The 10,408-nt window shown below is 51.0% G+C and overlaps 1 protein-coding gene across 1 annotated transcript; it reads right to left on the bottom strand.

Annotated features, from left to right (window-relative positions):
- Positions 1-9,016: 9,016 nt before the first annotated feature.
- Positions 9,017-9,607, bottom strand: LOC142076421 (olfactory receptor 14C36-like). Its single transcript, XM_075138723.1, has one exon. The coding sequence runs from the start codon at positions 9,605-9,607 to the stop codon at positions 9,017-9,019; it is 591 nt and encodes a 196-aa protein (XP_074994824.1).
- Between the last annotated feature and the right edge of the window lie 801 nt (positions 9,608-10,408).

The following is a 10,408-nucleotide window of genomic DNA, read 5'->3' as shown; positions in this document are numbered from 1 at the left end:
GCCGCTTATAACTTTTCATAAATATTCTCCAATTGATCTCAGGCAACTTGTGTCCTTTGGGCATTGTACTGGTTATAATCGTGTTTGCTCAGAAATGTCTGCTTTCATCCTCCTTCTCAAGAGGCTGAAGCCAGTCTGTCTGGCCCAAAAACCTTCTCTCAATGAGTCTATCACTGCGCTACTGCTGGCCTCCTTTGTGGCATGTCTGTAAATAAAGGGGATTGCCTGCGTGCAACGTGTGCAGCTTGGGCTCTTCTTTGCACAGTGGAGTGCAGAATACGCTCAGGGAATTGCAGGCGAAAAGGCCCTGCTGTTGGGCTTGGGTGCTGCCTTGGCTTAGGGGGACAAGGGCATGGCTTGATGTGTGAGGGAATGAGGGCTGGAGTGAGCCTTCACTTTACTGGTGCCCAATGCCATGGAGATCCTGGACGGTCAAAAGGCATCTGCTTGAGGCTCTCTCACATATAGCAGGGCTGGTCAAAGATGCCCGACCTTCTGACAGGGGATCTGAACCCACCAGGAGAGCACAGGGCATCTCTGGGTCACTGGGTGCCTCAGTTTGGAAAGTGAATGGAGGTTTCCAAAACTTCCCCAAAAGTGGAGTCACCCAAAGGAAAAGGGCTAACCTGCAGGATGCACAGCCCAATGGGGCTCTGCAATGCCAGAGAGGCAGCGGAGACACAGCAGGCACGAGGAAGGCAGCCTGAAGAGTGATTCACATCATCTTCAGTGAGGAGCCATGGGCTGGGTCCAGTGACACACCTGAACACATCCTGAAAGAGCTGAAAGGCCCTGTGATTTCTCGGAGTATCCCAGCCCCAGAGCCATGGGAGAAACCTGTCAGGGCAGTGATGCCAGTCTGGCCAGATCTGCTTCACTCCCGCACCAGCATGGCCAGGATGGAGTCAGCCCATGGTGCCAGGGCAGCTCTGCAGAGCAGCAGCACCAGCTCCGGGCCCTGTGGGCACCCCAGGGCAGGGAGCCAGCAACAACTGGCCAGGGCAGCACGGACACACTCCCCTGGGGAAAGGCTCTCTGTGGAGCAGGGGGTTCCCTGGAGAAGAGTGGAGCACCACGTGTGGGTCAGAAAGAAGGCAAGAAGCAGGAGAAAGAGGTTTTTCTGTTCACCAGCTTGGGGCAGCTCCTGTGCCACTGGACCTGGGGGTGGGGGTGGCACAGGCTGTGTGGGGGCTCTTCTGGAAAGGACACAACAGCACCCCAAGAGTGACGGAACCAATTCCTTGGGCCATTGCTGGCCTCGAGCCCTGGGAGTGATGGGGAGGATGAGAGCCCCTCCCCACCCCCAGGAGCTTCTGGGTCCTTCCGAGAGGCTGGGGCTGTGGTGGGAGTGCCCAGAGCTCTGCAGCACCCTGCAGAAGGCACTGCTGTGGGGCAAGCCCAGGCTGAGACTCACATGGAGCCTGCTGCCAACCAGCACCCCCAGACCCCTTTCTGCAGGGCTGCTCTCCAGCCACTCCCCTCCCAGTCTGTACTTGTGTCCGGAGTGTTACTTTACATTTTTACATTTAAAAAAGAAATAATAATAATAATAGTAATAGTAATAGTAATAGTAATAGTAATAGTAATAGTAATAATAATAAATTGTAAGGAAAAGAAAAATAACAGAGAGAGAGAAATGTAAAACCCAAGAAAGACAAATGATGCAAATGAAAACACTTGCTCACCACCAACGGACCGAAGCCCAGGCAGTGCCCCCCCGCCAACCTCCCGCCCAGCTTTATATGCTGAGCATGACGTCATATGCTATGGAATATCCCTTTGATCGGTTGGGGTCAGCTGTATCAGCTGTGTCCCCTCCCACCTTCTTGTGCACCCCCAGCCCTCTCCCTGGTGAGGTGGGGTGAGAAGCAGAAAACAGCCCTGTGTTATCCACACTGTTTCCAGCACAAATCCAAAACACAGCCCCATACCAGCTACTCTGAAGAAAATTAACTCTATCCCAGCCAAAACCAGCACAGCAATTTATATTATGATCTTCTCCATGGTTTTTCCAGGTACCGAGGTCAGACCAACAGGTCTGTCGTTTCCTGGGTCTTCCCTCTCGCCCTACTTGCGTACGTTGGAATTATGTTGGCTAGCTGCCAGTCAGTGGGGACCTCCCCAGACTCCCCAGACCTTTGGTAGGTGATCGAGAGGGGTCCTGCCGTGCCATCCCCTAGCTCCTCCAGTAGTTTGGGATGAATCCCAAAAGGCCCCATGGCCTTGTGAACATGCAGCTGGTACAACTGGTCCCTTTCAATTTCAAGGTCCACAAAGGGACTGTGCTGCTTTTGGCTGGGATAAAGACAATTTTCTTTATAGTAAATTGGGATGGGGCTGTGTTTTGGATTTGTGCTGGAAACAGTGTGGGTAACACAGGGCTGTTTTCGTTCATGCTCAGCATATAAAGCTGGGGGAAGAAGAAGGAAGGCAGGGACGTTCAGAGTGATGGCATTTATCTTCCCAAGCAACTGTTACGCATGTTGGAGCTGCCCTGCTTCCCTGGGGATGGCTGAACACCCACCTGCCGATGGGAACTGGTGAATGAATGCCTTGTTTTGCTTTGCTTGTGCATGGCTTTTGCTTTACCTGTTAAACTGCCTTTATCTCAACCCACGAGTTTTCTCACTTTTAGTCTTCTGATTCTCTCCCCCATCCCACCAGGGGGGAGTGCACAAGCGGCTGTGTGGGGCTGAGTTGCTGGCTGGGGTTAAACCATGACATGGACACAGTCACTGTTCCTGCAGTCGTGGTCTTCCAACTGAGAAGACCGGGCAGCCCAAGGTCTATCAGTATTATTAAAGACCAAGGCAAGAGGACACTAGGAAATGGAAAGAAGCTGCATCAGGGGAAGTTCAGGCTGGACACGTGGAAAAGGTTCTTCTCCAAGAGGGTAGTCGGTCACTGGAACAGGTTCCCCAGGGTAGTGGTCACAGCACCAAGCCTGTCAGAGTTCAAGGAGCATCTCGACGACACTCCTCTTAGCCATATGGTTTAATTTTAGGTAGTCCTGTGAGGCGCAGGGAGATGGGCTCAATGATCTTTATGGGTCCCTTCCACCTCGAGATATTCTATGGCTCCAAGGAAAAGCATGGAATGCCTCCACTTGCTCTTCATCCCTATTAGTCGTCAGGTGACCATCTTCATTCTTTTGACCTCCTCCTCTTGCCATTCCCGTACTTGAAAAAGCCCTTCTTTTTGTCCCTGTGACACAACCCTGGCCAGTCACAACTCTTGTGGAGCTTTGATCTTTTGGGTCTTCTCCCTGCATATATGCGAATCATGGCTCTGTAATCTTCCTGCGAAGCCTGACCTTGCTAGCAGAGATTGAACTGTTTCCTTTTCCTCTCGAGCTCCACGAGGAGTTGGATGCCATTCAGAGGGCATGCCATTCAAATGCCGTTCAGAGGGACCTGGACAAGCTGGAGAAGTGGGCCTGTGTGAACGTCAGGAGATTCAAGGCCAAGTGCAAGGTCCTGCACCTGGGTCGGGGCAACCCCCGGTATCCATACAGGCTGGGGGATGAAGGGATTGAGAGCAGCCCTGCCGAGGAGGACTTGGGGGTCCTGGTGGAGCAAAAGCTGGACATGAGCCAGCAATGTGTGCTCACAGCCCAGAAGGCCAACCGTATCGTGGGCTGCATCAAAAGCAGCGTGGCCGCAGGTCGAGGGAGGGGATTCTGCCCCTCCATTCTGCTCTGGTGAGACCCCACCTGGAGCACTGCGTCCAGCTCTGGAGCCCTCAGCCCAGGAAAGACATGGAGCTGTTGGAGTGGGTCAGAGAAGGGCCACAAAAATGGTCAGGGGGAGGGAATGCCTCTGCTGTGAAGAAAGGCTGAGAGAGTTGGGGTTGTTCAGCCTGGAGAAGAGGTGGCTTTGAGGACACCTGAGGCAGCCTTTCAGTACTTGAAGGGGGCTTGTAAGAAAGATGGGGAGAGACTTTTTAGCAGGGCCTGTTGCAATAGGACAAGGGGGAATGGTTTTAAACTAAAAGAGTGTAGTTTCAGACTAGACAGAAGGCAGAACTTTTTTACAATGAGTGTGGTGAAACACTGGCACAGGTTGCCCAGAGAGGTGGTAGATGCCCCGTCCCTGGAAACATTCAAGGTCAGGTTGGACGGGGCTCTGAGCAACCTGCTCCAGTTGAAGATGTCCCTGCCCACGGCAGGCGGGTTGGACTAGATGACCTTTAAAGGTCCCTTCCAACCCCAACTATTCTATGATTTTATGATTCCAATCCCATTACAGATATTGATAACATTACACATACTGATACAGATGATTGTGGTTTAACCCGGCAGGCAGCCAAACACCACACAACTGCTCGCTCACTCCCCGCCACCACAGTGGGATGGGGGAGAGAATCGAGGAAAAAAAAAGAAATATTTATGGACTGAGATAAAGACAGTTTAATAGAACAGAAAAGAAAGGGAAAATAATAATAATAATAATAATAATAATAATAATAATAATAATGATAGAATATACAAAATGAGTTATGCAGAATGCAATTGCTCACCACCCGCTGACTGATGTCTAGCCAGTCCCTGAGCAGCGATCGCTGCTTCCTGGACCGCACCTCCTAGTTTATATACTGAGCATGACGTCATATGGTATGGAATACCCCATTGGCCACTTGGGTCAGCTGTCCTGGCTATGCTTCCTCCCAGCTTCTTGTGCACCTGGCAGAACACGGGAAGCTGAAAAGTCCTTGATTTTGCATAAACACTACTTAGCAACAACCACAACATCGGGGTGTTATCAACATTCTTCTCATACTAAATCCAAAACACAGCACTATACCAGCTACTGGGAAGAAAATTAACTCTATCCCAGCCGAAACCAGGACAAGGTACAATTACCATTACAAATGCCATTACCAATACCATTACAGATCCCGATACCAGTATAGAGACAGCGATACCATTACAGGTAGTCAAACCAATACTAAGACCATCAGTGGTACAGACACCGGCAGAGATGTGGTTGCTGATACTATTTCAGCTAGAGAAAGAACTACTCATAGAACTATACATAAACCAAATACACGTACACATACAAAAGCAATGCAAGCACATGTGCAGGTACAGGGTCTGGCTGGCATGGAGTTCGCTTTCCTCATAGCAGCCTCATAGTGCTGTGCTTTGGTTTTGTATTTAGAACGGTGTTAATAACACATCAATGTTTTGGCTATGCTGAGCAGTGCTCGCACAGCACCAAGGCTGTCGCTCCAACCACCCCCTCCACGGACAGTAGGCTGGGGGTGGGCAAGAGGCTGGGAGGGGATATAGCCAGAACAGCTGACCCAAACTGATCCAAGGGATATTCCATACCATATGATGTCATGCTCAGCATTAAAAGCTAAGAGAAAGGGGCAGCAGGGGGGCATTAATTATTAAGGCATTTACCTACTGAAAAAAACAGCTATGTGTACTGAGGTCCTGCTTCCCAGGAAGTGCTGGACATCACCTGCTCATGGGAAGTAGAGAATAATCTTTTTGTTTCCTTGGCTTTTCTTTATTAAACTGCCTTCATCTCATCCCGCAAGTTTGCCATCTTAATTTCTACCCCTTGTCCTGCTGAAGAGGGGGAGTGATAGAGCAGCTTGGGGGTGGCACTTGGCGGCCAGGCAAGATCAACCCTCCACACTGATGAATGATAGCTAGTTTCTTTAGCAACTGTAGAGTTTTTAACAGTTCAGTACTTACTCTAACTAGGACTTATAAACCCGCGCTGCTTCCGTAACTGTCCAGTGGTGTGGCATACTCCAAATGCATACCAAGAGTCAGTATAAATATTTACAGTCTTTTCTCTGGACAGCTGGAAAGTCTTTGCTAATGCAATCAATTCTGCTGCTTGGGCACTCAGCTTCAGACTGAGTGCTGAAGCCTCTGCTACTTCATTTTCAGGAGTTTCTGAATAACCTCTAAGTCAGTTACTGTTCAGATAATATGAGGACCTGTCTACACAGAGTTCAAGATCAGGATCTGGAAATGGTACGTCTGTTAAATATTTTCAAGTCTTTCTGGCTTCGCAGCCTGTTACCACACAATCAGGATGTGGATTTCCTTCCTCAGGAGGAGGGAGCAGAGTAGCAGGGTTCAGCGTGTTACATCGCTTCATTGTTATGTTTTCCACCGTTAAGAGAATCAGCTCATAATGATGTACCCAGTGCCTGGGTAAGGCGCTGTGACAGCAGCATTTCAATTTCATGTGGCCTTTGTACGACTAGAGGGGATCCAGCACCACATTGTCACTCTGTTCAACCAGGAGTGCTGCGGCAGCTGTCCTAGGGACACAAGCAAAGGGTCCTTGAGCTACCAGACTGGTCTGGTTTTGGCTGGGATAGTTACATTTCTTCACGTACAAACATGAAGTCTGGCAATCCCAGAGCAGGTGCAGTCGTTAATGTGTCTTCAAAAGCTCAGACGCCTTTCCCTTGTCTGTTGTCCAGTGAAGGGGTTCTCCAGCATCTCGAGCAGGAGTCTGTGTCAGTGGTTTTGCCATTTCCCCAGAAGCAGCTTGTGGCAGGGGGGGCATCAGGACCGCTGCGTCCTTACTTTTTGCACCCTTACAGTGGCGAGTGCCAACCATCACGTACGCACTTTAGGTCAGTAATTATGGTCATGTATACACCTCGGGTGAGGAGTAAGAAAGTTAAGGCTCTCAGCCAGTCAGAGTTGACCACAGGTCAGATTCAACTAGGGTATAAATGGAGCCCCACCAGAGGGCAAGTTGAGTTGGTCCTCCTCAGAGCAGCAGGTCTGCAGTCAGGGACTCTGTTAGGTTGTGCAGAGAGAAAATTAGAAAGGCAAAAGCCCAGCTAGAACACAATCTGGCCACTGTCATGAGAGACAACAAAAAGTGCTTTTAGAAGTATATTAATGACAAAAAAAGAGCTAAGGAGAATCTCCATCCTTTATTGGATGTGGAGGTGAACAGTGCCACCGAGGACGAGGAGGAGGCTGAGGTACTCAATGCCTTCTTTGCCTCAGTCTCTAATAGTCAGAGCAGTTATCGTCAGGGTATTCAGACCCCTGAGCTGGAAGTAAGGGACCGTGAGCAGAATAAACCCCCCATAATCCAAGAGAAAGCAGTTAACGACCTGCTCCGCTGCCTGGATGCTCACAAGTCTATGGGGCTGGATGGGATCCACCTGAGGGTACTGAGGGAGCTGGCAGAGGAGCTTGCCAAGCCACTCTCCATCATTTACCAGCAGTCCTGGTTAACTGGGGAGGTCCCAGATGACTGGAGGCTTGCCAACGTGATGCCCATCTACAAGAAGGGCCGGAAGGAGGATCTGGGGAACTACAAGGCTGGTCAGCCTGACCTTGGTGCCGGGGAAGATTATGGAGCGGTTCATCTTGAGGGTGCTCACGAGACATGTGCGGGACAACCAGGGGATCGGGCCCAGCCAGCACGGGTTCATGAAAGGCAGGTCCTGCTTGACCAACCTGATCTCCTTCCATGAAAAGGTGACCCGCCTACTGGATGAGGGAAAGGCTGTGGATGTGGTCTACCTGGACTTCAGTAAAGCCTTTGACACTGTCTCCCACAGCATTCTCCTAGAGAAGCTGGTGGCTCATGGCCTAGACAGGTGCACTCTTCACTGGGTAAAAAACTGGCTGGACGGCCGAGCCCAGAGAGTTGTGGTGAACGGAGTTAAATCCAGTTGGTGGCCGGTCACGAGCGGTGTTCCCCAGGGCTCAGTACTGGGGCCAGTCCTGTTCAATATCTTTATCAACGATCTGGACGAGGGGATTGAGTGCTCCCTCAGTCAGTTTGCAGACAACACCAAGTTGCACAGGAGTGTTGATCTGCTGGAGGGCAGGAAGGCTCTGCAGAGGGACCTGGATCGATGGGCTGAGGCCAACTGTATGAGGTTTAACAATGCCAAGTGCCGGGTCCTGCACTTGGGTCACAACAACCCCAGGCAACGCTACAGGCTTGGGGAAGAGTGGCTGGAAAGCTGCCCAGAGGAAAAGGACCTGGGGGTGCCGAACCTCAACTACTGTGTTCAGTTTTGGGCACCTCGCTACAAGAAGGACATTGAGGTGCTTGAGCGTGTCCAGAGAAGGGCAACAAAGCTGGTGAAGGGTCTGGAGCACAAGTCTGATGAGGAGCGGCTGACGGAACAGGAGTTGTTGTGCATGGAGAAGAGGAGGCTCAGGGGGGACCTTATCGCTCTCTACAAATACCTGAAAGGAGGTTGTAGCGAGGTGGGTGTTGGTCTCTCCTGCCAAATCACTAGTGATAGGACGAGAGGAAACGGCCTCAAGTTGTGCCAGGGGAGGTTTCGACTGGATATTAGGAAAAATTTCTTTACTGAAAGAGTGGTCAGGCCTTGGAACAGGCTGCCCAGGGAAGTGGTTGAGTCACCATCCCTGGAAGTATTTAAAAGATGTCTACATGAGGCTCTTAGGGACTTGGTGTAGTGGGCATGGTGGTGTTGAGGTGACGGTTGGACTCAATGATCTTAGAAGTCTTTTCCAACTTTAATGATTTTATGATTCTATGATTCAAAGGTCGGGCATCTTTGACCAGCCCTGTCATATGTGAGAGAGCCTCAAGCATAAGCCTTTTGACCGTCCAGGATCTCCATGGCATTGGGCACCAGTAAAGTGAGGACTCACTCCAGCCCTCATTCCCTCACACATCAAGCCATGCCCTTGTCCCCCTAAGCCAATGCAGCACCCAAGCCCAACAGCAGGGCCTTTTAGCCTGCAATTCCCTGAGCGTATTCTGCACTCCACTGTGGAAAGAAGAGCCCAAGCTGCACACGCTGCACGGAGGCAAACCCCTTTATTTAAAGACATGCCACAAAGGAGGCCAGCATTGACGCAGTGATAGACTCATGGAGAGAAGGCCTTTGGGCCAGACAGACTGGCTTCAGTCTCTTGAGAAGGAGGGTGAAAGCAAACATTTCTGAGCAAACACGATTATAACCAGTACAATGCCCAAAGGGCACAAGTTGCCTGAGATCACTTGGAGAAACCTTGTGAAGAGAGATGGGCAGCTTATTGCTGCTGAAATACTATGGATTGAATCAGGTTCTTGAGGGCATTCTTGAGTTCCTGGTTCCTCATGCTGTAGATGAGGGGGTTGACTGCTGGAGGTACCAACGAGTACAGAACTGTCACCACCAGATCCAGGGATGGGGAGGAGATGGAGGGAGGCTTCAGGTAGGCAAATATGACAGTGCTGACAAACAGGGACACCACGGCCAGGTGAGGGAGGCACGTGGAGAAGGCTTTGTGCCGCCCCTGCTCAGAGGGGATCCTCAGCACAGCCCTGAAGATCTGCACATAGGACACCACAATGAAAATAAAAAACCCAAATCCTAATGAAAGGGTAACCACAATAAGCCCAACTTCCCTGAGGTAGGTGTGTGAGCAGGAGAGCTTGAGGATCTGGGGGATTTCACAGAAGAACTGGTCCACAGTGTTGCCCTTGCAGAGTGGCAGTGAAAATGTATTGGCAGTTTGCAGCAGAGCAGTGAGAAACCCATTACCCCAGGCAGCTGCTGCCATGTGGACACAAGCTCTGCTGCCCAGGAGGGTCCCGTAGTGCAGGGGTTGGCAGATGGCAACGTAGCGGTCATAGGCCATGATGGTGAGAATATAATACTCTGCTACAACTAAAAAGAGAAACCAAAAGACTTGAGTAGCACATCCCAAGTAAGAGATGGCCCTGGTGTCCCAGAGGGAATTGGCCATGGATTTGGGAACAGTGGTGGAGATGGAGCCCAGGTCAAGGATGGAGAGGTTGAGGAGGAAGAAGTACATGGGGGTGTGGAGGCGGTGGTCGCAGGCTATGGCGGTGATGATGAGGCCGTTGCCCAGCAGGGCAGCCAGGTAGATGCCCAGGAAGAGCCAGAAGTGCAAGAGCTGCAGCTCCCGCGTGTCTGCGAAGGCCAGGAGGAGGAAGTGGGTGATGGAGCTGGTGTTGGGCATCTGCTGCCTCTGGGCATGGGGGACTGTCCAAGAGGGAAAAGACAGTGACAAGTTAGGATAGATTTCTCTGAGCAAAATCAAAGACATTTCTCATAGAAACCCCCCCCAAAGTGTCTCTCTCCATTCAGGAAGACCTTTGGCAGGTCCCTTGCACAAGCTCTGGTTGGTGCTGGCTGAGGGTGCCCCAGGGAGCCGCAGGCTCTGCTGTGGGCTCTGGAGGAGTCAGTCCTGCCCCACAGCAACAGGGAAACAGGAACATGGGGTGATCTCAGATTAAATCCACTCGTGATATCAAAGAGCTTCTCAGCATTGTCGCTGCCAATTCACCTGCCTGCAGAGCAGGGCTGTGGGGGTTTTTGGTTTGTGTCTTCTGGTCTGGTTGCCCCACCACAGCTGAGCAGAGTTTCTAATGCAGAAATCCCGGGCATTTCTGCTGCACTGCAAGTGAACTCGTGT

Source organism: Calonectris borealis, unplaced genomic scaffold, assembly GCF_964195595.1.
Source record: "Calonectris borealis unplaced genomic scaffold, bCalBor7.hap1.2 HAP1_SCAFFOLD_49, whole genome shotgun sequence".
Lineage (NCBI taxonomy): Eukaryota > Metazoa > Chordata > Aves > Procellariiformes > Procellariidae > Calonectris > Calonectris borealis.
This window is presented reverse-complemented; position numbering and strand designations above follow the sequence as displayed.

Bases quoted from the DNA above. Each gene is read 5' to 3' on its own strand.
- LOC142076421 (XM_075138723.1), bottom strand. From the start codon at position 9,607: ATGGCCTATGACCGCTACGTTGCCATCTGCCAACCCCTGCACTACGGG.